Source organism: Ailuropoda melanoleuca, chromosome 1 (assembly GCF_002007445.2).
Source record: "Ailuropoda melanoleuca isolate Jingjing chromosome 1, ASM200744v2, whole genome shotgun sequence".
In the NCBI taxonomy this organism is placed as follows: domain Eukaryota; kingdom Metazoa; phylum Chordata; class Mammalia; order Carnivora; family Ursidae; genus Ailuropoda; species Ailuropoda melanoleuca.
The window spans coordinates 199,846,648-199,873,132 of NC_048218.1; the positions used below are offsets into that span (position 1 = coordinate 199,846,648).

Here is a 26,485-nt window from a genome sequence, read left to right on the forward strand (position 1 = left end):
GTGAACACAGGAGTTAGGGCCCCTACTCCCTCTGGGTTCAAGCTGGCTTGAACTGGCCTGGGTCCTTGAGCTGGGGGGCAGGGCCAGGCAGCCCCACAGCATACAGGCAGGCACACCTTTGAGCCTGGGGCAGCACACCTGCACCTCACTGGGGTGATGCCCCCTATGGTTGGGGGTGGGGAGGAGCTTGGCATGGGGAGAGCTGAATGGGGTGCTGGTGATGGCCTTGAAGCCCTAGGGGGTAATCATGGGAGAGTGATTCCAGGAAGGCCCTAAAGCATTACTCTGGAGAAGGTTTATAAAGGTGGACGCAGAGAGGTAAAGGAATTCTGCTCTGGTAGACATACCTTTCCATCCTAACAGACCTTGGGCTTTGGTGAGTGACGGTGTGCATTTTATCCCCAAGTATAAAATAATTGGAGAACGAGGGCCTGTGTGAAGCTCTTCTATGTCCCTGACATTCTGGAAGTCTCCTGATTTCAAATATACTTTCCTTTTAACCAGATTGTGTCTCCTACCGCGTGTCTTGATTTGGGCTTTGGGAAAAAACACTCTCCCTGTCTATAGAAGCCACAGGAAGATCAAGGATACCCAATGTGGCTGTGAAAGAGGTCCCCGCATTCCCACTTGAGTGAACCATTAGAACCCATTCAATGCTCTCCATTCATTAATGAACCACCAGCTGTTAAGTACCCACTAAGTATTAGGTCCTGCAGGAGATAAAACCCAGTGCCCTGGAGTCACTCACAGTCTTAGAGTAGAACCGGACACCTAGACCAATTTTAATGACTAACACCTTTAAAATGCAAAATAGTAGAGACAAAAGAATTCTGGGTCTGAATTTTCAGCGGTGAAGAGGACAAGGACAGCTTCACCCATCCAGGGAGAAGGTGCTGGCCAGGCAAAAGGGGCAGAAAGGGGATCAGTTATGATTTGGGTGACGCTGGCAGTTCACAGAGCTCCAAAGGGGGGGGGAGGAAAGGCCTCCATGGACCTTCAAACCCCCATGGGAGGCGGGTGGAAGAGGCAGGGCGGGAGAGAAGAGCTTCCATTTCAGAGCATCTGTGCCGTATCGGTGGTAGATGTTCAAACATTAATGCTTTCATCTTCCCATCAGCCCTAATTTTGTAGAACACAAACTAGGCCCAGAGAGCCACAAAACAAGCAATTACGTAAAGGCTGGAGCCTGAAACAAGGTCTTCAGGTTAATACCCACTCTTTCTTCTTTGTTCCTGGGACACGTGGAAGAAAAGGAAAGACTCCTGGGCCAGTGCACCTGGGGCTGAGAAGCAGCCTGAGGCATTAACCAGCCAGGCGGTCAGGCTTACTCGCAAGCCTACATTGACACCCGAGCCAGAATGGTCCGGTCCTCCTCACCCCTGTGGGTAAGAGGCAGGCAGGTGTTCATTTGGGGGCAGGGCAGGAGGCAGAGGGGTAGAGAGGCCGAGAAGGGAGTCACTTCTACTACCGGAGTGTTAACAATAGCATTAAGTCCAGATGTGGTGAACCCAGCGCGGGTTTCACCACTTGTAAGATAGTAGCTGCCTTCTAGGATTGTGCGAAGAAATCACTGAGAAGTGGGCCGTGCTGAGCATTGTCCGGCGTGTAATGAGCATTTCCTACGTGTTTATTCACGTGCTCAGTTGATCACTGGCTCTTACCTTCTTTGTGGTTCCTAGCGCTTGCTTTGGGAGTTTAAGGTCACATGGTTCCCAGACCAAGGATTCCAACTCAAATCTATTGGACTCTGAAGCCCACGTTTGTACTTAGCATGCAGTGCTAGCTCTCAAATAAAAATTAAGTCGTTGACATGTTTATGAATCTCAGGCCACCATGATCCATCATGGTGGGTGAAGATTATCGTTCTTGGGGGCGCAGAGAAGATGAGGCTGACTCTGTGGAAGGGAGGTTTCCCAGAGAAATAGGAAAATGAGCGTCTTTGGCCGAGAGCCTTATCTTTTCGTCTGCTCTAGACAGAAGACAAAGTTTGGGGCTCATGGAGCAAAAAAGAATAATCTTATTACTTCTGTAGCTCCACCACCAACCCCCTCATCTCTTGAAGTCTGGTTTCTGTTGCCACCATGTCTCAGAACCTCCTTTCTAGGAGACCTGCTTCCTCCTGGCTGCTCTGCCTGTCACCTGTCCTTGAACCTCCTTTTTCTGACCTCACATGGATTGACCTGTCTCTGTTTCTCAGACTCTCATCTCTGGTCTTCCATGACAATACACTCATGACTTTTCCTTTCTTCTGTGCCTTTTCTGTTTTCTTTGCTCTTTACTTTACCTGTAAGTGTGGCCTTCAATGCTATTTTCTTTTTCCCTACAAACATGTCTCCTTGTCACCAATATCTGCTGTCACAGTGACAGTGACCTCTGCACGGATGAGTCTGGAACCGGTATGGAATGGCCTTTGCTGAGCTCCAGCCAGAGGGTGAACTCTCCACCCTTCCGGAACCTCAGACTGGCCTTGAGCTAGACTCGCGCCTTCTCTGTCTATGCTACGCACGTGCTTTATGCTTATGGCGTACCGGCTTACCGTGGGTGCCCGACACATGTCAGCTTCGGTCCTTTCCCTTCTCCCAATGAAATGAGCTGCTTTTCTTGCCTTCCTCTGCGCAGGAGTCTGCCAGTCATCTCTGAGTCATTGTTCACTTTTCCAGTGCCATCCATACCTTAGCATCGACTGTCAGCACCTGCCAATATTTCCTTTGCCATATTCTTTGTGGCTCTCTTGCTCATGTCCATTCCCTGAGCACCACTGGGGCCCTTAGTACGATGCTGGCGTTGCCAGTCGTTTAGCCCTGGGTGGACATGTGTCAACAGACTCTGAGCCTCCATTTTCTCATCTGTAAAACTGAGGGGATGTCACAGTGTTAATGAAATAGAATCATATATAGGAAAATTATCTAGCAGAGGATACGTTTCCCAACTCTCCACTTAATTCAACCTTTACACCATTCTATCTTTCTAAAATACACCTCTTGCCATGTCCTTTTTCTGATGAAAGCATTCTGGGGCTCCATGTTGCTTATCGAGTAAAGGTCAGTGTCGCTACCTGGAGTTTAACGTTGGCCACAGTCTTGCCCCCAGGCTCACCTTCAGCCACACGTCCTGTGCTCCCTCCGCACCACATGCCATTGCCTGCCTCCATGCCACCCTTTTTGGCCTGACGAAGTCCTCCACTTCCTCGAGGCTCAGTGCTCACTCAGCATCTTCTAGAAACCCTTTGAATCAGCTTAATTAGAACCAGACTCTGCCTCTGAACTCAGACATCACTTTGTCCCATTTTGATGGCACTTACCTCATTGTAAATATCTCCGGGAGCAGAAATCGAGAAAATTTCTCATGTCCTCTCTGGGTCAAACCCCCCATGGTGGCAGGGGGCCTGTTCCTTGCTGGCTTCTCCAGTGGTCATTTGCCCCTCTTTATTTTAAAACTTAATATGATTTCTAGTAACTTTGACTTATTGGACTTGGGTCCTTTCTGCTAAAGTAAATAGATTATAGTCAGGAGTGTCTTCCTCCAACAGTCTTTCAAATATTTGAAGACTGCTCTATAGCACTTCCTAATAACTGCTTTACAAACTAAGTGCAACTGACTAAACGTTGATTGAGTGCCTACTGCATGCTGGGCATTGTGCTAGCGCCCAGGACACACAGATAAGAACTTGGATGGTCCCTGTACTTAAGGGCCACCCAGGCAGTGGTGGGGGCAACGTGGTGGGTGCCCTAACAGAGGGGCTGTCTGTGACCAGAGAAAGAGGAGCTTTCTGTGCCGGGGACCCCAGAGCAGCCCCAAGGGGGGCTAGAGATTCAGGCTGAAGGAAGAGTCAAGTCAACTCGCCCTTACTGTTGCCCTCAGAGGGCTTTTACACCATTGATAACTGAACCTGCACCGAGACCAAGAGTTGGCCACTTTCTAGAAGCAGTATGTCAACTCTTTCTTTATTCGTCCTTGTTTAGGATTCCACGTGTCATTAATACATTTCCGTTTTTATATTTCTCTGTGTAACTAAACTCTGTCGTGAATGAAGCAAAAAAAAAAGTCCTTTTTATCTAAAAAAAAAAAAAAAGCTTAAGCAGCTTTATGTGAAGGTAAAATGTAAATCTAGTATGATATTTGACCCCCTAATTTTGGCCCTGGGTAGGAAGGAATGCCAGTAGCTGTGTCCTTCCCACTACTCCCCCTAACAAAACCTAGGAGCTTAAAGATTTCACCACACTTCCAGGCTACAATTTATTTGATGAAAGTACCCCCTCTGGCTCAACTCTTAACATTTTCGGACAAGTTCCATTGCCATCACAATTCCCAGAAGCCTCTGAGTCTAGCTTTTTATGGTGCCTGAGTTAGTATGGCCAAGGGGAAGTTGGACGGTTCTCTCTTGATCTCAGCATTCCCATCAGGGCCCATAAAGTAGGAAACCTCTCTCTCCAGGAGGACACGCCACCTTTCAAGACTCTGTTTCCCAAGGGAGAAGAGGTGGACTAACTTCTCTGGTGAGGTTGGCCGAGAGACTGAGCTCATAGGGTCTAGCACCATCTGAGTCCCCTACCCCTCCTTGCTTCTCTACACGGGCAGCATTCCCAGGTCAAGGCCTCAGGGTCAGGCTGGCATCAGGAGGCCTATTTGCCTTTCTTTTCTGGGCCCACCAGTGTGAGTCAACACTTCAGGGTGAGTGTATCTGCTTTGCGAACCTGAATGTTCCCTTAGGCAGATCATCCTAAAATGTCAGCCTGGGGGAAAGTATGGGTGCCCTTGAATGTGGCCAGGGGTCAAGCCACAGTTGCCATGCCAGCCTTATCATTAATAAAGCTGACATATTTTTGCCCCACCGGCCTCCTTTCTGTGACTCTTTTCTCACTAGAGTATGAGTTCAGAAAGCCAAGATGAGTAATTATCATCCCCCAAATCTCCGAGAGAAAAGAGGAGCGAAAAGAGGTGCCCAGGTTGAGACCCATTGATGAGCCAGGAGGAGCCGGTGGGAGGGGAGGACCCCTTCCATGGATTGGGGTCCACACTGAGCTCCTGGGGATTCCTCTTCTGACCACCAGCTTCCTCTGTCCCCTGGGTTCAGCTTCTGGCCAGCTGGGAAGCTACAAAGAGTCTTAGTGAAAGAAAGTTAATGCTGTGATCTTGATTCGTTTCCTTTCTCGACCTCCCCACCCTCCACCTGCTGGGAAACTCCTGTTCCTCCGCAGGGCTCACCCCTCTTCGTGGCACAACCACGGAGCGAAGCTGTGTACAGGTTATGAAAGGTCTTCCAAGTTCTCTGAACAATTCAGCAGTGAGAGTTTCATTACCGGAGCTATGAGTCTGAGTGCTTCCCAGAATCTCCTCAGGGCTGCCTTTGGTTACAACAGAGGCTCTTCTCCCCATCTCATCATCTGGTGGATAGGTCTTCCCGAAGCACTACTGCGTAGGGGGGAGAAGAGGGCTCCTCTGCTTATAATGCCTCCAGTCCAGCTCCAGAGACAGTCCACATGTGGGAGGAACGAGAGGCAACGTAACAAGTGGCCAACGCATGGATTTCAGTCCTGGCTCTCCTACTCGCTAGCTGTGTGACCTTGGGCAGTCTCCTTCACCTCTCTGTGCCTCAAGTTCTTCAGCCAAACCTCATAAGGTTGCTTGGAGGATTAAAAGAGCTAACATGTGTAAAGCCCTCACAACGATGCCTGCCACATTGTAAATATTACATATCAGTGTTGGATCCGTATAAAACCATATATGTGTTCAGTGACCCAGCGGTGAGGTGACATCATCTCAGGGAAAGGCCAAACCAAGCTAACAAATGTCCCAGGCATATGGAGACATAAACCAAACCAGGTGGCAGGCTCGCCTGATCTTCTGGCTACCACCCCAAGCCTCTTCCTCTTCTAATTAACACGGCATTGGCTCCGAGCAGATAGGGTAGAAGCCTGAGAGATTTCTTTCAGGAGCCAATTTCTTCCAGACACTTAAACAGCTGGGCCCCCATCCTTCCCCATTTAAAATCAAGGCAATTTCGAGCAGAGCCTCATATGCACACTGATGTCGAGTAATGGCATCTAAGGGTCTCCTCCAGCAGCCCTTCTGTGCGTGTCAGGGCGTGAGAAGCTGTATCTTCTCTCAGGTGGCTCATGTTTGACAGAATGACTGGCAGCCCGTCCTAGAGCAGTTCAGAGAGAATGGAACCATCTTGTCCCAATGCAGAGAGTCAGGGCATCACTTAACTGGAAGGACCGTAGAGATCTGGTCCTTCCCTCCGTATTGTATGGTGAAGGGATCATGGCAGAGAGATGCGGTGATCTGCCTGCTTCATGGGCAGGGATGGGACCAGAACTCAGATTTTCTGATTCTTGGTGGAGTTCTCCTTCTACTATGTGCATCCCCATTGGCTGTAGTTCTCCTACCAGGAAGTGGGTGTAGGCTGCCTTAGTTACCTCTGGGCCTGGAGGGCCTTGGCCCACCAAGACAGGAATTGGTGCATAATGATTGCTTTACTTGTGCCGGGCTTCCTGCTGGCCCTGGCGGGTGATGTGGCTTGCGTACTACTTAGGAAGATCAATGACCAGAGCAACCAGGAAGCTGTCGTGTCAGAGATGGTCTGCAGGAGGTTTTGAATTACTTCCAGCATTGTCCCGAGCATGAAACCCAGGATAAGATTGCCCTCCGCCCTAGAGATTTTCCACGTTTGCTCTGCGGACCATTGTCATCCACCAGGAAGGGTTGGCCTAGAAAGGAAAGGAGAGAAAAGAGAAGCAGCGGCAGGAAGATGGCATGCGCTAAGTGGCTTTACTCTTGGAAGCTCACTGTTCACAGCTTGAGAATGTTCCTTTCTGCACAGCTGTAGATACCACTCTCTGTTTAGTTAAGAAGCCAGTTGGATCCCACCAACTCTCAGCTCTGAACCAAGACCCAGATGGATAGGAAGCTCCAAAGATTCACACTGAGAAAGATGTGAGGCTGTGCTCTTGGTTCCTTGCCTTTCTAGAACTCCTCACCTGTACATGTATGCCCACCATATGGGAAGCTCAGAGCTCACGACGGACCACCCACCTTTTTGCTCCATAAAGAATGAAATAGCCCAGGGCAGGTGGGCAGAAGTGGGGTGGACCAGTGGTGACTTTTTCTGGGGGATTTTTTTTTTAATGGGGGTGGTGGGAGCAAGTACAATGGATAGTTCTCAGATGTTTCTGCAATCAAATAGTCAGAGGTTTTATGGCAAAATCAGATATTTGCTCTGTCGCCTATGCTTTGGGACCTCTAGCAAGTTATTTAACTGGAGATGACTCTGGATTATATCATGTGTGTTCCGTGCAGCACGTATATGCACACACGTGTGATCACAGCCTCCGGAGGGGCAGAAGTCACAACACCTGAGACTTGGCTTGAGTCAGGTGCTTATGTCTGAAGAAATCACTGGGATCTCAGAACGGCTTCTGGTGAAAGAGTGGTGGTCGTGTTTTAACAAAGAGAGGAAGCTGTGCTGTGTAGACTAGAAATGATAAAAAGATAACTCTCACAGTCCACGATATAGTAGGTGTTTAATAAACAAGTGTGGGAGAATTCTAGATGCGGCCCCTGTATGTCCGAGGAACCAGGTCAGAAGCTTTGCGGCACCTTGGAAAGGTCTCCAACTCCTGTTATGTGGCGATTCCCAACACTGCTACTGGGGCTCTTTCCTTTGTCCCATCCTGCTTGACCCCCAGGCTTACAAGCTGCTTCACAAACCCACCGGTGTCATCATGTGACTAACCCCCGCCAGGTGCTATAACCTCTCTGAACCTGAAGAGAAGTTCTGTTACTGAGGATGGTCTGTCTCAGGAACGTGCTCTGAGGTCTTCCAAGTCCCATGGTTCTGGTTCCACAAAGGTCACAGAATCAGGAGTCCTGAGTGAGCCCTTCCTCTGGTTTCTGTGGAGAGCAGTTCCTTCCTGGTGTGGCGTTTACCCTGGGGCGGGGCCGGAGGGGACGTGGAGTGGGTGATGGAGAGGAAAACAGCAACCTCAATTTTTTCTTGTCCTCCAGAACAATTTTTCTTCACCTCCCTTAAAGTCTTCCATTTCTAATATTATACCTTACATATAGAAAGCAATTTTAACTTCTGTAAGCCTTTTCAAATTTATTATCGCTTTTCAAAATAATCCTGCAGAGAGGGTATTATTCCAATGCGGAATTTCTGTGAATATAAAAATGCTTCCTGAAGCCCAAGGTGCCCAGTGAAACATGGGTAGGTGCGCACATGCTTGGGGACGCGTGCACACACAGGCAGGTGCATGAACCCCTCAGCGATCAGAATGGTTTAGGAGGAGGGAAAGGATGGGAGGGCCAGGCTTGGTGTCAACTTCATTCCCCTCTAGGACCCAAAGCCTGTATTTTCACTTGGAAGCCCTAGAGCCGGGGAGTCCATTTCTTCTAGTGACATGGAGTTCATGCTCAGTGCTGTGTGTGATGCAGAAGGAGCCCTCACTACCACGCCATTCTGGAGAAAGTGACAGTCTAGCTGAACACAAACTAAAACAGAGGACAAGAAGGGGTCCCTATAATTGCCAGGTTGCCTCTTCCAGACCATAAAAGCTTTATGGATTCAGGGGGAAAAAATGTGAGTAATCTTAAGCTGGGCATACCCAGAGAAGTCTTCTTGGGAGACAGGGCTTGGCTTGGACCATCAAGGCTAGCTACATAGACTCTGCATAGACCAGGGTGGAGGATGGAAGTGTCTGACTCCAGTCAAGGACACCAGACAAAGGTTCTTTGACCTTAGTAAATCCCCATGACAAAGAGCACTTGAACACCACTAATGCCCTCTTCCGTTTGCTTAGCCCTTGAGATGTTGGCACAAGTTCGCGAAGGCTCTGTCTTTGGTAGAGAAGCCACAGGGCCACAGATGTTGTGATCAAATCTAAGTCTATACCCAAAAGAATAAATGGATCAATGAGTATTGAGTGGAAGTAAGCGTAGATACATTGGCGAGGAAGACTAGCTGGGGAAAAACCCAGAAGATGCCAGCAGCTATTGTTTTCTATGGCTATGTTTAGATGCCTGTTTTAGCTACAGGGTGTCCGTAAAGTCCGGAAACAAAGATGGTCTTATTTTATTGTGGATTGTAATGTTATGGTAATAAGCCGTTTATTATGTATTCACCTGTTGCATTAGATTGCTAGGGCTGCTAAAACAAAACAAAACAGAGACTGGGTGGCTCAAACAAGAGAAATTTATTTTCCCACAGTTCCGGAGGCTGGAAGTCTGAGATCAAGGCATCATCAGGGTTGTCTCCTCTGAGGCCTCTTTCTTGGCTTGCAGATGGGCCCCCTCTTGCTTCCTCTTCCCATGGCCTTCCCTCTGTGCGTGCAAGTGGCTGGTGTCTCATTGTATGTCCTCATCTCCTCTTCTTGGAAGGAGACCAGTCAGTCTGGATTAGGGACCCCCGCTAACAGCCTTGCTTTAACTTGATTAGCTCTGTGACAGCCCTATCTCATATGCAGTCACGTTCTGAGGCACAGGGGTTGGGCTTCACCATAGGAATTTCACGAGGACACAATTCCATCCCTGACATCAGTGCTTCCGGATTTGGATTTGGTGACCACCCTGTAGATATGTGAAAACAAAGGCATAAGGCTCCAGGTTCTAGGCTGGGAAGCCTGAAGCATTTTCTTTAGAACTGAGGCCAAGCTGTGTGCATGGGCCAGTCCTGCTCGGTGCTTGAGTGGGGATGTTGCATTACAGGGGCATACGCATGCCCAGACATAGAGCAGCCTCATAGTACGTAGACACAACCTCAGGAACACATACGCTGCTTGCCTGGGGGTGGGGCTGGGGGGGCGGCGCTCCTGCAGTGTCTCTGCCTAGAGCGTTTGCAGAGTTTGCAGGATGATGGATGATTTTGTCCAAACTCAGGGCGCCGTGCCTTGCAGGGTGTTCTCTGGAGCCTGTCACCGCTCCGTGCCTCATCCCAGCAAACCCCTAAGGCACCTTGGATGTGAAACCCCACGTGGCCTGCCTGTTGGCTGCTGCTGATGCAATGGTGTATAATTCAACAGTAATTTATATTCCATGCAGGTCTGAGCAAAGCTATAAAGTGCTCTCGAGAGCTAATGCTGCCGAGGCATTTAATCTCCACGTAGGAAGGGCTTAGTATACATCAGCTTCCTAGGATGTGCACGCGGTCGTTGGAGGAGGGAGGGATCCTTTTCTGTTTACCGATTTGCTTCTTTATGGTTTTAAAGATCAGAGAGGGGCTCACGGGGGAGTGTCTGGGGGAGGACCTGGGCTGCCGCGCAGACGTCCCTGACCCCTGGCACGCACACTCACAAGGGCACATCTGCAGCCACCACTCCACAGCAAGCAGGTGAGCTCAGGTCAGAACGGAGGCGCTTTGGCAGGTGGATTTCCTGCCCTAGAAAGCTGCAGAAATGATACTCCAGTGAAGTTTTGGGCACCACTGGGTCACATAAGGAATAGATGTTTGGGAAAGTGCCCGTGCACACAATACGTAACTGCCCTGAATTCCCGCGAGAACCTTCTCGAGGGTCTTGGTATCCTGGCTGATGGCTTCTTGAATTAGGAAGAGCATTTCTGCTCCCTAATCTGAGGCCTCAGTGTTGATGCTATTTCTACACAGGGTCCATTCGCGTGGCTTCAATGACAATCCCTAAAGAGGTCAGAGACACATGCCCCCCTCCCTCACACGCAGCCACATGGGAGGCCCTGCTCACACCTTACACACCTGCAGTCCGTGCTCAGGAGTGCGCTGAGCAGGGGGTTAACACCAGAACTCTGAATAGCGGCTAAAAAAGTTATTGAGCTTTAAGGTGGTACCGGAGTGGGACCATTATTGGGCTGCCGATTAAGTGTTCCTTGGTGACGTCTCAGGGTGGCAGAAGAGTTAGCTGCCCCAAAACTGTGTATCCCAGCGTGGCATTTCTCAGCACATTCCAGGCATCCATGTCTCCCTCCTCACTGGGTGAGGCCATGATGGTTAATTTAGTTTACAAGCAAGGATGCGTCGGTCACTGTGGCAGTACCACCGATGGGCGCCAGAGTGGAGAGAACGACAGTGAAGGAACCTGCAAGGGTGACTGATACATCCCACGTAGCTCCAGACTTTCCAGTTTTAGGATGAAACCCCCACATTGCAGGGCCACCCCCACTGCCAGCCCCAGGCTAACAAGGATGGATGATCACCCTCCTGGGGAGGCGAGATTTTGGAAGAATAAAGAAGTCAGGACCTTGGGGAATTGGGGTCTGTAGGGAAAGTGCTGGAAACCTGTGTGTAGCCAGGGAATACCTTGACTATTGTGTGTCGCTGGGGGTTGGGGACACATAATTACGTAGTATAGGATATCACATAATATCACATGTCCTGTGACTCGATCGTGTAGTGGTGGCATCTCCAATCAGAGAAGAGGGGGAAGGTGCCCGAAGGAGTGTGTTATGTGGGATGAGAGCTTGGGAACCTCAAGTCTGGGAAGACGAAAGGAGGATGAGAAGCCCTTGCAGGAGACGGGGCGGGACAGAGAGGTGGCACGGAGCCGGGATCAAGGGGCAGCTTGGAAACTGAGGGAGGAAATAGCAAGCAGGGGAAGTCGTCAAACCGCTGAGAACCTGAAACTCCGGGGGGCGGGGGGTGCGCTGGAATCCACTATTTGGCAGCCCGGGAAGCGCTAATTAGAGATGGCAGGGATATGGAGGAGGCGCATGGGGAAGCTGTTTGCTGTTGGAACGGGAGCTGGCAGGCCCACGTGGAAACCGTTTCCTCTCCCACCCCCACTCGAGCCTCGGCTGTGCCTGGAGCCGAGGGGGCGGGCGACGGGGTGGGCAGCAGCCGGGGGGCCCCCCCGCAGGTCCTGTCCTCTTCCAGCCTCGGCTGACGGGACACAGACAGGTGTGACCAGGGCGGGGCTGTGGGTTTGCAAGGTGATGTCATCGTCGTGAGTCCTGAAGAGGTGGGAGCGTCATCAAAGGAAGCAGGTGGCGTGTTTGAACCACCAGAAGGAGGCATTATGTGTGCCTAGTTCCTTCCACCTGTTGGCCGTCTTTTCTACTCCAGGTAGGGTTCGCAAACAGGGACACTAGAGACCACTGTTCTCTCGGAGCTCGAGGATCTCACAGCACAGGCTCTCCGTCTGCGGCTACGTGGGACAGTGCCGTCTCTTCTAGCTGGACTTCTGAGCTCTGAGTCCTTGCGAGTGAGGGTCCTGGCACAGAGAGGGGCAATTAGATTTCACTTCTCCTTCCAACCAGCTGGCTGGCTGGGGCTCGCAGCCTGGAGGGCGGGGCTGAGTAGGAGTCTGAGGCCCCTTCCAGGACCGGTGGCAGTGAGAGCTGAGACTGCTTTTTCTGCCAAAGACGTGCACTTGCAACTTTGGGAGCAGCCGTCAGACTTTGCTGTCGGTGTCCAGAGCTTCATAATGGCGAACCTTGAGGTCCTCTTCCGAATGGACAAGCCCGGTGCTTTTCAAAAGTGTTGAAATCACTGGACTCCTTTCTTCAGATGAAATTTCACACGGACGCAGATCAAAGCAGGGCTGTTCTGGCCAAAGAGAGGAGAGAGGGCTGGAGCCTCTTCTCCTCCCTCTCCCCGGGACAGCTCCTGAGACAACAGCTGGAAAACCACTGGGGAGGCACTATTTTAGAAGGAGGCCAGGGAGGATCTCTCTGGGAGGATAACATTTGAGGGGTGAAGGTGAGAAATGAGTCCAGATAGGGAGGCAGGGTCCACTCAGGTAAGGAGTGTGCATTTCGTTCTGAGTGTGATACAAAGCTATTGGAGGGTTGTAAGCAGGGGAGAGAATTATGATCTGATTAAGTTTTAAAAATATCACTGGCTACTCTAGGGGGGCAAGAACAGAAGGCAGGCTAGCAGGGACTTGTTACAGCAGCTCACGTGGGAAATGACGGACACCGAACTAGGCTAGAGCAGTGAGCATTTTGGAACCGAGAGGCACAGGGACAGTGGTACATGGGCATGCCTTCTCATCTCTGCATAGAGACCTGGGGCAGGGGTGCCGAGGGTGAAGGAGGGGCACCCTCTCATCAGAGGATTGATACTTACCACCTACTACCAGCTATTCTTCCTCCTTTTCCTAATGACTGCTAGATGTGGGAGGGACCTCACAGCCCTCTGCTTGGTCCTGTCTGGTGCTCTTTTCACTTTATCCTCAGCTCTTCATTTATGTATGTATGTCTCATAGCCCCAACGAGATGATAACCTTTTTTAAAAAAATCTTTTCTTTTTTAAAAAGATTTTATTTATTTATTTATTTATTTATTTATTTATTTATTTATTTGTCAGCGAGACAGAGGGAGAGAACACAAGCAGGGGAATGGCAGGGAGGGGGAGAGGGAGAAGCAGGTTCCCCGCTGAGCAGGGAGCCCGATGTGGGACTTGATCCCAGGACTCTGGGATCATGACCTGAGCTGAAGGCAGACGCTTAACCAATGGAGCTATCCAGGCCCCCTAAAAAAATCTTTTCATTTTAGAATTTAATTAAAGATTCTTAAGAGCAGGATCTTCAACAAATACTTGCTGATGAGCTGTTTTGTGTCGTGGAGCCACTGTCACCCCCCCACCCCCACCTGCATCACACCTGCCACTTCTCACAGCCAGGTCCGGAGCACACAGCAGAGCCTTGCTCTGGAGGGAGGAGCTTGGGGCAGAGTTCTTTTCACTTAACTGCTCTACTCTGACTGTAGTTAGCCTCGGAATCTGATTGGAATTAGGCCCAAACCCCAAGCTGTGGGGGAGTTGTTAAGAGGACGTGACTATGCACTATTCCTTGGGTCCTCACTTAGGTCTCAGTACGTGCCCGTGGAGAATAAAATGACAGATCCTGACGACCGAGCCCCACAGGCTCCGGTCGGCTGCTGTGGGGGTGCAGGGGGCCCTCACGCTCTAGTTTGGGTGCATGAAGAGGAGGCCACTGTCCTTCAGCTGAGACACGGTTTCCGTAGAGGCTTTCAGCATCTGTGTTCGTTCCGCCAGAGAACCCCAGAGAGTTGTGGTGGCAGCAGGGGGCGTTCTGCACCCCACACACCCCAGTTAGTCACCAGTTTACAGTTCTGGTTGTTGAGGTCCTCACCGGAGAGAACTGGGTCCGGCAGGATCCTCACCCACCTTTGTCCCCCCATCTCGTCCCCTCTGGGGAACTCTCATCAAAGTCCGTTATGAGGCGGTTTGTCAGCATGTTGCTGAAGAGCAATGGCAACACGTTGTCCCTTCAGTCCATTTATCGAGGACCCACTGTATGCCTGCATATATCATGTCTTTTTTCTTTTTAAGATTTATTTATTTACTAGAGAAAGAGAGAGCACGAGCAGGGGGAGGGGCAGAGGGAGAGAGAGAATCCCAAGCAGGCTCTGTGCCAAGTGTGGAGCCCAGTTCGGGGCTCATTCTCACAACCCTGAGATCATGACCTGAGCCGAAATCAAAAGCTGGCCGCTTTACCTACTGAGCCACCCAGGCGCCCCTGCATATTTTCATTTCTAATTATTAATGCACGTCTTCAAGTTTGAATTCGTAAGTGCGGAAGTACGTAAACCGATCAGTCCTTGAGTGCAACAGAAAACAGTGGCCTAATGTGGAAACTAAGAGCACATGTTCCAGCTCTTCCCTCTTCGTCACACACAACTTCCGAACAAGTTGCTTCGATGACTGGCTCAAAGGGCCAGCTTTCGGGACAGCCCTAGAAGTTTTCCCCCATCGAGGGGAATATTGACAAGAGCTAACAAATTTTAAAAGGTTCCACAGTTGTAGAACAACCATCAGGAAGTTAAAGCAGGAAGATCCCCAATTAACTCCATTAACATAACACAACAAGATGTATGCTGTCAACAAGCTGGGCCGTTTCCAGTTGGTCATTAGGTCCACAGGGACCTCATCTCTTTACTCTCAATTTATCAGCCTCATCTTTTCTGTCTTTCCTCTCTGCTTGCGGAACATACCATTAAAGCAGTAGATAGCCAGCTTTTGCAGCTACGGGCAACTTGGGAAGATCAAAAGTTCTGGAGGTCAACCTTCTCCCCCAGATCAAATCACTGGATTTAATCAGGAGGATAGAGCACCTTTGGATGGGAAGAAATGTCTCCATTTTTTAAAGCACCCTATGTAGATACAGTTTATATAACGCTCTTGCGTGACCTCACACACAGAGCTTCGACATATAAGGTGATTCAGTCCACATCTCTGCCTCAGAACTTTTTTTTAAAGATTTTATTCATTTATTTTAGAGAGCATGAGCAGGGGGATGGGCAGAGGGAAAGGGAGGGAGAATCTCAAGTAGACTCCTCGCTGCGCACAGAGCCACGACCCTGAGATCATGACCCGAGCCAAACTCAGGAGTCGGATGCTTAACTGACCGAGCCACCAGGCACCTCTCTAACTCAGAACTTTCTTTGCTTTTTCTTTCTCTTTTTCTTTTAAGATTTTATTCATTTCAGAGAGAGAGCATGCCTGAGCAAGGGGAGGGGCAGAGAGACAGCGAGTAGCTCAGAACTTTCTATCAGGCTCCAGATCCATGGTTCCGAGTGCCTCCCCAAGGGCAGCTCAGATTTGACCTCAGCATGCACGCACGCATGCACGCACTCACACACTCACACACTTCCTGTCCTAAATCTAAATTTTAGTAAATGGTATCTGCGCACTCAGGTTCCCAAACCAGGCAGTGAAAGAAACATACTTGAGGCACAGCGGGCCAGCTCTGGTTTGTTGGAATGTGAATTATTTGCAACCGGTGTCAGATTAGTTCTTGCACTTCCAGCCTGTCACCTTCTCTCTGGCCACACCCCACAGGCTCCCCCTTCCTTCTGCACCACCTCTGCTCCTGCCCTCACCTCGCTCTATTACACAGAGGCCCTCTGCCCCAACCCAAATTTCTCACCAGCCTGATCGACAGAAATCAGCTGAGGGGCTTCTAAAGCCAAAAGATTCCCATCCCCTCCCCCAAGAGATGCTGACTCTGCAGGACCGAAGTGAGACGTAACCCACTGTGGACACTATGGTAGAATTCCGTCTGAACCCCAGCACACAGCAAGAGGGAACAGATTGCTTTGTAACTCCCCCATGCTTGGGACCCCCGTTCTACCAGGCAGTGATGGCGCCATGTGCATGCTTGGACACACACACACACACGCACACGCACTGTGCACAGATACATAGGCGCGTATCCATACACAGAAACACAGGTGCGTGCGCACGTACACACACTTTTTATTTCTGGGGCACCTGAGCCCAGGTCATCCCTGACACGTGGCTTCTGGTTGCCTCTATAAGAAGTGTCCGCTGAATAATTATTCACTGCGCCCTGCTCCCTCCACGCCAGTCCCCACCTCCCTTCGTCCTGGCCCTTGCAGCATGCTCCTTAGTGGTCTTTGGGAACACAGATCCGAGACCCCAGAAGGGTCTCCACAGAAAGCTCAGACCTCTCTGCTCAAAGAGCAGTTCACCGGGCACTGGGCTCATGGTGGCTGCTCCTCCAGCGGCCACGTGTCAGAGGCGCCCTTCATCACGTGCACATCTTTCTAGTGACATCTTTGTTCCCAGGTGGGATTTCTTTCTTAATCTAAAATGAAGTCACTAAGTCAAAGGTGTGACTATTTTGAGGATCGCTTTCCTGTAAGGAAATGCCAGCTTCTGCTTACTTCCCCTGGAGTCCATGGGTTGGTCCATTTTATTGCTCCCTCACGAGTTTTGGAAATAATCATTAACAAAGCAATATAAAAAAACAAAACTTGGCTGATTTGATTATGTTCCGTTAGTCTGGTTTTATCTTTCAAGTCTTTGTTATTGGCAAAATTGAGCGTTTTTCCCACTTATTGCTCAGTTGTCATTTTTTCCTCTGTCCTCTGAACTTCAGACTATTGAGTTCCATCTTTCTCTACTAAAACCTTTTCCCAACTTAGTGGTCCCGAAGTGTGGTCACGGGACCAGCAGCATCAGCATCACCCAAGACCTTGATAAAAATCCAAATTCTCAGGCCCCACCCAGATCTACTAACCAGAAATGGGGGAGGGGGGTAGGGCCCAGCCCTCTGCTCTAACAAGCCGTCCAGTCCTCCAGACTGCCCTACCCCAGACTGAGTGATAGAGAATTCATCTGGTACTCCGGTGCATAACAGGAGGGCCCCACCTTGCCTGACACCAGTCTGAGCACAGGGGATAAGACTGCACACTCTGGAAGTAGCCTGCCTGAGTTCCTAGCCTGGGTCTACCAGTTACTAGCTGTGTGATTTTAGACAGACAGCTTTACCTCTCTGGGCCTCAATCTCTTCGATCAAATAGAAGCAGGGACAAAATAGGGCTAATAATATAACTTACGCATAGATTTATTTAGTTCTCTAAATACAGTTTCAATACATGAATACAGTTTCAATACATGTTAAGCACTTAACACAGTTCCTAGCACACAATGCTTAATAAATATTAGGTACAGCGGCCGGCAGTGTGGACATTGAGCTTCGCACACGCTCATGGGCCTGAGGCCTGGAAGAGGTGAGGGTGGATCTTAAAGAAACTTGGCCATCAGGAAGCAGGAAGTCTTATAATAAATATAAATATAATCCCCCTCCTCTTGTTCCCCCCCCTAAAAATTATGCTTCTCCCTCTTCTTCCTTCTGCTGACCCAGCATAGCCTTCTCAGACTTCACGGGTCCTTCCTCTCCCACCAGTGCTGACAAAAGGACCGAGAGACACAGCCAATATTGAGAAAAGCTCTTGAACTCATTCTGGGGATACTGCATATCTCTAATGGTTACAAATGGGTTTATAATTCTACGCATTTTTATAACGTTCTATCTCTTAAAGCAGCCTTCTCATTGAAGGTTCCTAGGAGTCACTTCTTTTAAAAGAGGAGGTCCCCTCATTCAGTAAGTTTGTGAAATACTCATAAGGCTGGGTTAAGACACATGAGCTCATGCTGCTGTGGGTGATAAATCTTCATGGGCGAGAACTCACGTACAGAGTTTTCCGGAGACTTTGACCGCTGCCACTTTGTAAAGGAGTATCTCCTAGGGTCACTGTTCCATGGAGAACACTTTGGGGACTGTTGCCTTGCAGGAGAAGGAAAACCCAGTGCTGTATAAGAACATTTTATGTAGGAAAGAATAGAGATAGTTTTTCTCGCTTAAAAAATAGCAAACGGGGGAGGGGGAAGGTGTTTTCTGTGTCTCCCAAGAAAGTGAATTTGCAGTGCTTTAAAAAAATGAATTGTGGGCGCCTGGGTGGCGCAGCGGTTAAGCGTCTGCCTTCGGCTCAGGGCGTGATCCCGGTGTTGTGGGATCGAGCCCCACATCAGGCTCCTCCACTGGGAGCCTGCTTCTTCCTCTCCCACTCCCCCTGCTTGTGTTCCCTCTTTCACTGGCTGTCTCTATCTCTGTCAAATAAATAAAATCTTTTTTAAAAAATAAATAAATAAATAAATAAATAAATTGATTCCTCTTCTTCTGCCCCACTACACACCCTACATGAGACTCTCCTGTGATACTCATTTAGTATTTTCCCACAGGAGAGACTTGCCAAGTTTTTCCAAGACCAGGCAATTCTTGGAGAGCAAGGAAGCCACGATCTCTTCACGCTATTCTCCTCTCTGAATATTTCCAGATACCGATCCATTCACAGGTGGCCCGTACCTGGGTCTTCTCATCTTTCCTACTCAAGAGAATTGAAAATGCTGTCTGTCAACCTCACTTCTCTCTCTCTCTCTCCTCTCTCCCCCCCCTCCCTCCTCCTCCTCCCCCCTCTTCCTCTCCCTCACCCCACCCCGTGTTCCCTCCCTCGCCCTCCAGGAACCTTCTGCATCATTTCACTGTGCACCTGTGTGGCCGGAATCAACTTCGAGCTGTCACGCTACCCACGTTACCTGTATGGACTCCCCGATGACATCAGCCACGGCTACGGATGGTCCATGTTCTGTGCGTGGGGGGGCCTGGGCCTCACACTAATCTCGGGATTCTTCTGTACCTTGGCCCCTTCTGTCCAACCTGTCCCGAGGACCAACTGCCCTAAATCCAGACCCGAGTGGGACAGTGTGCTAAAAAAACAAACCCATACATATATATATATATAAATATATATATAATATACATATATAAAACAAAACGAACTCAAGATGATGCCAGTGCCAAGGTAGAGTCGAGTTGGCTCAGGCACCCGCATCTCGTCGGACTCTGTGTTGCCTCATCACTGAGGCGGGGAAAGCGTTCCCATCATGCGGCTCTTCCATCCCTTCGTAACTTTTGGCTCCATGGTTTCTCGAAGACAGAATGAACATCAACCCCATGATAGCGTCCTGACTCCCGTCCCTCTCGAGGATGGGGTGGGGGGCCGGGAAGGGACATGTCGCCGGTGGTCTGAAGCGGCATGGATGTAGAGAAGGAGGTGCCCTCCGTTGGGCCAGCAGTGAGGACACCACCCCGACACCGATCATACCGCAGAGAAACAAAGCCCTTAGTTCCTAGAATGTAACCAGATCTTTGAGGTCATTTGCAGAACCATTTCTCCTGATCTTCCTGTTCTGATTCCCTTCCTGGCCCACCAGCGACACACGAGAAGTGGAAGAGAAAACAGAGCAAGCAGGACGTTTTCTCTTTGTTGCCAAACTTTTGGACCAAGTTTTAGAGGTGGGAAGGGGGAGAGAACAACGTGCTGAGAGGCGAGATCCATGTCAATAAAAGGACACTTCCGTGGATGCTGAGAAAACCCAGTCTTACCTTCCAGCTGCCTTACACCCAGTTCCACGAGAGGCCGCCTGCCCCTGCCCCCGCCTGCGGTCCTACACGGGCAGATTGGAGCCTTGGAGTAACGCTGTGATGTGTGCGTGCGTGTGTGCGTGCGTGTGTGCAAGACGACTTCCGGTGATTTCCTTTCTTTCCTTTTCACCTTTAAAATGGAAATACTGCATCATGACTGTTGTCTGCCTCCTTTGTGGTGGTTTCGTGGCCCAGGTCGGAGGCCCTAGACCGAGGGAGAATAACGAAGGGGCAAGCCAATGCACGTGCCTGTTCTTTCTGTAGCTTCAGATCCCTGGAGTGTGTGCGTGCGGTGGGTGTTCTCTGAGCGTGGGGTTTCAGCGCTTGTGTTGCATTTTTCTATTATTTGTGATGTGCAGCTGAAATTCCCAGAGGGCAGAACCGAGAACAGACCCACTGGGCCTCCGAGGGCCCCGTGGTCCTTCACGTCACAGTTCTGGGATGCCGCAGGATTTAGTCCTCTAAGTCTGGAAGTTCAAGACAAAGCTGGGCACAAAAGCCATGAGAGAAGAGGGAGAGCACAGTTCAGGAGAGAGAAGGAACGTTGCCTCTGTTGCTGTTGTACAAGTACGTATACCAAACCAAACCAGACCTTCGCTCCCCATTGTGGAAGCTGTCCTTTGTCACTGGACATCTACCCCTCTCCTAGGGGCGACCTCTGTACAGATGAAAGAAAATGGGTCACATGCAGAGAAAGCACCTCCATGTCCCATGGGCTCGGGTTTGTATGATATCGTGTAAATTAATGGAGAACTCTTGACTCTTTCCATCTTCTTCCTTTCCCTCTTGATATTCAAGGCCACGCATCCCCAAATAGCCATCTTAGTGGCTAGCTCCCAAACAGAGGTGGCGTAAGTCCAGCCCAGTGTCTCAGGCTCATTGCAGCAAATTGGCCCTGCAGGTGTTGGCGAACCACGAAGTCAGCCAGAGTTGTGGAAGCTGTAGGGATGAGTGTATGCTGGGAAGAGTGGACAGGAGCAGCTGACAGTCACCTCGGGGACCCTGCGGACGCTGAGCAGCTCTGGGGAGGCAAAGAGTGAATCCCCGAGCTGCACAGTCATGGGTCAGCCATGTAGCTGAGACCTCAGTTGCTTCGTAACTAAGGGTGCTTGGGGCACTTTGCCAATAACAGCTCAACAGCCTTCCTTCCCATCCAAGCACCTGTCTCATCGACCTGTCTTCTGAACTATCTTATCAGTCCCACCTTTCCTCACCTACAAACCACCTCTCCCTCTTCTGTCCACCACGCTACAAGTCCTGCCTGTCTCCTCATCTGCTCTTTTTGACGGTGTGTGTGTGTGTGTGTGTGTGTGTGTGTGTGTGTGTGTGATTCACATCCAGATAGGACATCCCGTGTCCACGAATGGAATGGAATGGAATGTGGGTCTCTGTGTATGTGTAGCTCTCTGGTGCATTTTCTGTGTGTTTGTATCAGTATAACCTGGACGCGGGTGTGGGTGTACCACTCAAGCCTTCTTTCCCAGCGACACTGGTCAGCTTCTGCGAAAGGTCTCATGTGTGTGCCCCTTGTATGGGTGTGCTGAGAGAGGAGGGGTGAGGTGTGCAGCAGGAAATGCTATTACGTTCCAATTGGGCTTCTTTAAAGGATTTATTCTATGAGAAGAGAAACCATTTTCAGGAAACCCCAATTTTTCTATTGCATACAGAACTTTTAAAAAATGTTTTCTTGAAGAGTTTGATTTTCCCCTTCGAGGCATACTGGGGCTTGAGGAAAAGTGAGGAACATCCGAGACTGAGAGGCCTTGTGTCTTCCTTCCAAGCATCTTGAGTGGGCCAAGCAGGGAGAGGCAGGGGTCCGTGAGCGTCTGTTCGGGGCCAGAGGGCTTGTCTGTGACCAGACCCAAACTCCAGCTGTTTCCCAGCAGGAAAATGGGGAAGGAATTTCTAAAGGGGGCAACTTGCTATCGTTCAAGCTTTTCTTAAGTAGCCATGTTTGAAGATACTGCCTCACCGACCTGTGACTATTTATACCTTCCTTTTTTTTTTTATCCCATGCTTGCCATAAATGGATCAGTCACTCTTTCCAGCTACTCATCTTTATGATCGACCCTTAATACCGTGTATTGTGTCCCTTCAAAACCTTCCTGAAATGTTAAGAGATTCCTAAGAAAGAAGTCAGCCACCTGGGCTTAACTCACCGTGAGGAGAGCAGGGGCGTTGAGCGGCTGCTTTGGTAGTGGGGCCAGACAGGAACAGACACACTCCGAGGTCTGCTGCTGCTTGGGGCCAATAAAAAGCCTAAGCCATGTGGTCAGGATGGAAGCTGCGTACAAATGGCTAGTCCTTGCCCAGGTGACCTTGATCCCTCCAACATAGGGATCCAGGTTAAGACCTGCCACCCCGTGCTATCACTGAGGCAGTGGCCTGGTTGAAGAGGAAGGAAGAGGGGGAGGGAGAAGGAAGAGGGAGCCTCTGCTGACCTCCCATCAAATGTAGAATCCAACCTTCCAACGGGATTTAGGGTTACCAGCCCCATTAAAGCCCCAGCCCTGATCCCAGGTCAAGTTCGAATTCCTTATGGGTGTGCATGCAAGGTCTCTGGCCGCGGGTGTGTTTTGAGCTCCATGTGAGTCAGCCTTAAGCATGGGGCCCATTTCAGCTTTCATTTCCTTCCTTACCCTATGAGATTGGGGATTTGGGAAAGTAGAGTGTCTGCCTGGAAAGAGGTCCTAGTTCTTTCTCTCCCCGTTTTGGGAGTTTTGGTTTCTCCATGTTTCCTTTTCCTCTCCCTCCACTCACTTCCACTCTCCTTGTGCATAACTTAAAATAGTTGATCAATTAACAGAGTTCAGGCATTTGTCTCTGGAGGGGCTTATCCTCACTCTCCAAGCAGCCCCCTTCCTCATCTGTTGTGGCTGTAGGCTTCAAAGGGAGGTCGGTAGCTTCCTGGCATAGAAATATTAAACAACAACAAAAAAATTTTAATGTGCCTATTCCAGCTTCAATCCTCCTGAAAGCCTCAGCCTTTCAATAACTACATCCTTTCAGCTTCAGGGATCACAAAGTCAGGAAGCCTCAACATCGCCACCAAATGCAGACAAAGCCTTCCTTGATCACATGTCCATATGCAGCACCCTGAGCCCATTCTGGCATCTTCTCTTGTTGGGGGCCAGTGGTTCCACCTGACAGTGCTTGCCTTTCCTTTGATAAGGGAAGACGATATCCTGGAACTCTTGAGTATGGGCCCTACCTCGTAATAGCCCTCCACGGTCATGAGAAGAGGACTAAAATGAACCACACCTAGTTGTTCTGATTTAACAGGGGATGTGCTGCTTAGGTCCCTAAAACTGCCCGCCTGAGTTGGACTCAGCATAGTGAAATCAAGTTCCCAGACGCACTGACTCTGTCTTCACCTGGCTTATTCCGGGAGCGTTCATTAACTGGTTTTCAAGTGTCCGAGGGGAAGGAGTGGGAAGAAATACACTCTGGTCGTCGTTGGTGTGGTTTGTGTGGCTTGCTTGGTTGGTTCTCTCGGGAATGTGCCTTTTCTGAAAACGTTCCCCCTGCTCCAGGGGCTGACCATCCCAGGGGACAAATCCAGCCCTTTGAAGAACTATGATGAGTCATAGGGAGAGGTGATTTCACCACATTTAGAAACCACTGGTGCATAGCAGCCAGGCTGGCTGCTGTGCTATTGTCTAGGTGGTATCCGACAGAGTAAGGGGACAGGCTTTTAAACAAGCCCACCTGAGCTGAGAGACACAAAAGACCCCGGTGCACCTCAAAGCGGTCAACTTGGTGGGCCGTGTTTGCCCTCTTTCCATTGATGCCTCCATGGTGCAAAATGTTTCTTAAACATTATTGTTAGGTCCTAGACTACATTATTATTGGCTATTGGATTACTTTTCTGAATAATAGAAAACTGTAGAAAATCAGAAAAATAAAGTACAAAAAAAAAACTAAAGGATTGTTTATAATTCCATCACTCAGGGGTATCCTAATGGTCACAACCCCAGCAGCCTCCATGGCCATGGTTGTCTTGGGCTGGCAGTCAGGGCTAGGTGTATATAGTCCCAGACCACAGAACCACACTGGTCTGCATGGACTTGACCCTGTGTTCACAGCAGAAGGAGCACAGGGCTCTGAGCCCCCAAAGACGGCAGAGAGAGTTTTTGAAAAAGGTCAATGCCAGAGCTTAGGGATGGGCAGAACAGAGTGAAAACATTTTTACTTAGGGATTTTTCTTCCTTTCTTCCTTTTTCTTTCTTTCTTTTTTTCTTTCTTTCTGAGTGCTATCTCAATCTAACTGGTAAGAGCACGGAAGCCAGAGTAACTCACTAGTTCAGCTACACTCTGTCGTGCAGTTACTGTAAAGTTCATTTCAGCTCTTCACTAAAACGATCTGTGATTCCGGCACCGGGTCTTCTCCATACTTGAACTTCCTCATCCACAAAATGAGGACAGTGATAACACTTTACCTCATGCTATGTTAAGGGTGATAAAGAAATTGCAAAGTGATTTGCAAAGATGACGTGTCACATGCATTATGCACCGTTCGAATGATCCAGCAGCAGCAGAGCCCCTGCCACGTGGAATTCTTCCATGTGGTGTCTGGGCCTCACTGCGAGAGGACATTTGAGTGTGAGCGGTCATCTTGGCCACCAAATAGGACCGTCCCTATCCAGCTTTAGCACGTGGGATTCTATTCTATCATGTGGGTCCCTCACAGACATTGGCTCCTTAATTTACCCATTCTCAGGCTTCCTTCCTTTGGTCCAAATCAAATTTTGCAAAGGGCAATCTTAATCCTTCTCGATTATTCCCAGGGGTCATGGAATGAGTAAACCATATGAAACAAATAGCATATATGAGCTAAAAAGTTAACTATCGAGCAAGAGTCAATGTCTTTTTTTTTTTTTCTTTCCTGCAAACATGATTTGTATCTGTACGTGCCCTACTGGTGGGAGCAGATCAGGCTCTGAAACATTTTAATGGTCTTTTCAGTTTAAGATGGGAACAAGTTTCAAAGAACTGGAACCTTCTTTCTCTTGTCAGTGAAGCAGATGGCTTCATCAAAAGCATATGGGTTCTCAGAGGAAGTCCTTTGGATGGTGCATTCACTGAGAGATGTTCTGGGTATGATCCTATTGGGGAAAAACTGAATCCTAGGTTCTAGACAAGAATGTACTTCCAAAAGGGTCTGCACCTCTCTGCTTTGCGAGAGATTCAGTTTCAATGTGATGGAGAGACCCGCTCTAAATGGAAGTCCAAGTCCTTGCTCACTGTAGGGATAGAGCCAGACCAAGAATGGGGGGACGATCCAACTATAGGGGGTGTTTGCTCACTATCGAGAAGCAGAAAACGGGGTATAAGCATGGGGTGCATAGCAGCAGCTCAGACCTGGCCTCACTCTGCCAGATGCCGACTTCGGCGCCTGCAGTCCTGTTCTTCATTTCCAAGAACTGGGTGTTGCTCCTTGGGGCACCCTGTGTGTCTCTCTCTCCTGTCTCCCGTGACTCCCTCTGGCCAAACCTTTCCCCTCCTTCCCTGGTCACCTGGAGACCTTTCAAGCCTGAATGCATCTGCGTGTCTGTGTTGTCATGGATGTGATGACGCCTTTCACGTAAGGAGTGCTCACTAACTCATTCTCAGACTCCTTTCCCACTTCCACCCATGGTGTGACTGTTTTAGATCCAAGACTCTCTGTAAAAATGTACAAATAAAAGTGGAACCTGAAAATAAGGGGGAGGGAATTGAGACGGAACAAATGCGTTGATGTAGCCCTCAGTTTTTGGAGGACTTACGTAGACTGCCCTAAAATCCTGACTCTGGGTGGGATTTGAAGGGAGGGAAGCCGTTGGCACGGGAGTTTGTTGTGTTTTCTTGTTTTTTGTTTTTTTTTCTGGTGGTTTCTCTGAGAGTCACGAGTGTCTGCTTGGGACCCTCCGTTCTAAAGCTTTTTGCCTTTAAAGTAAAAATGTATTTTCCCGAAAGTAGAAGCAGGTCATCAAAGTTGGAAGGGTGAAGCCCGTCACGAAGGTCACCACAAAGACCTGGGTTCGCGTCCGTAGCCTTGTCACTGGCTCCCTCGGGGCCTCGGGCGAGTCTCGTTACCTCACTGTCTCTGCGTCCTCTCAGCCAAACAGGGAGCAGGGGCTCCTGGGGGCACCACGTCTCCTTGGCCATTCTGCTGCTATTCTTAGAGGCTTCGGCCCATGCGGGCGTGCGCTGCCCGCCTGAAGGCCCGTTTGGAGAGTTTTACTCCCTGCTACTCTTGCCCCCTCACGCCTCAGAAAGTAACCTCAAGCTAACAGCCAGTTTGCGCTCCAGTCCAAAGCCTTTGATCTACCTTTTTGTTCCCAGATGCCTTTTCCCACCCACTTTGCCGTTCTCATTTTACTATCCTTACTGATGGAGTTTTGCCAGCTGGGGTAGGAGAAGCGTATCAAAGGAGACGGTGCCTGTGAACTGCTTTGTCATCTGTGACTCACTGTACGGACATGACTGGCAAGGCCCGAAGCGGGGTGGCCGGCTAGGGGACGCCACCAAACCAGAATGAAGAAAGCGCCGGTGGGCGGTGGGGCAAGGGCAGTGGCAGTAGATGGGAGTTGCCCATGGACGTAAGGTCAAGAGAACTTTTGAAAGGAGAGATGGCAAAGTCACCAGGGCATCCTTGGCATGGCAGCGGGGACGGGTCCCTGAAAGGGCACCCTGAAGTAGGGGAATGGGTACTCCTGTAGCACAAGGAGCTGCCTCCCCCAGGACTGAGAAGATGAGGGGCCCTGGGGGGGGCGAGAGGTTCA

The 26,485-nt window shown here is 49.7% G+C and overlaps 1 protein-coding gene across 1 annotated transcript in view; it reads left to right on the forward strand.

The window, feature by feature from the left end:
- The window catches only part of TMEM178B (transmembrane protein 178B), a 335,239-nt gene extending 309,016 nt beyond the window's left edge, over nt 1-26,223 (forward strand). Inside the window, exon 4 of the mRNA XM_002921678.3 lies at nt 18,759-26,223. Within this exon, the coding sequence (XP_002921724.2) occupies nt 18,759-19,039 (281 nt within the window). The 3' untranslated portion in view covers nt 19,040-26,223. The remainder of the gene's footprint in view (nt 1-18,758) is intronic.
- The last annotated feature ends 262 nt before the right edge of the window (nt 26,224-26,485 follow it).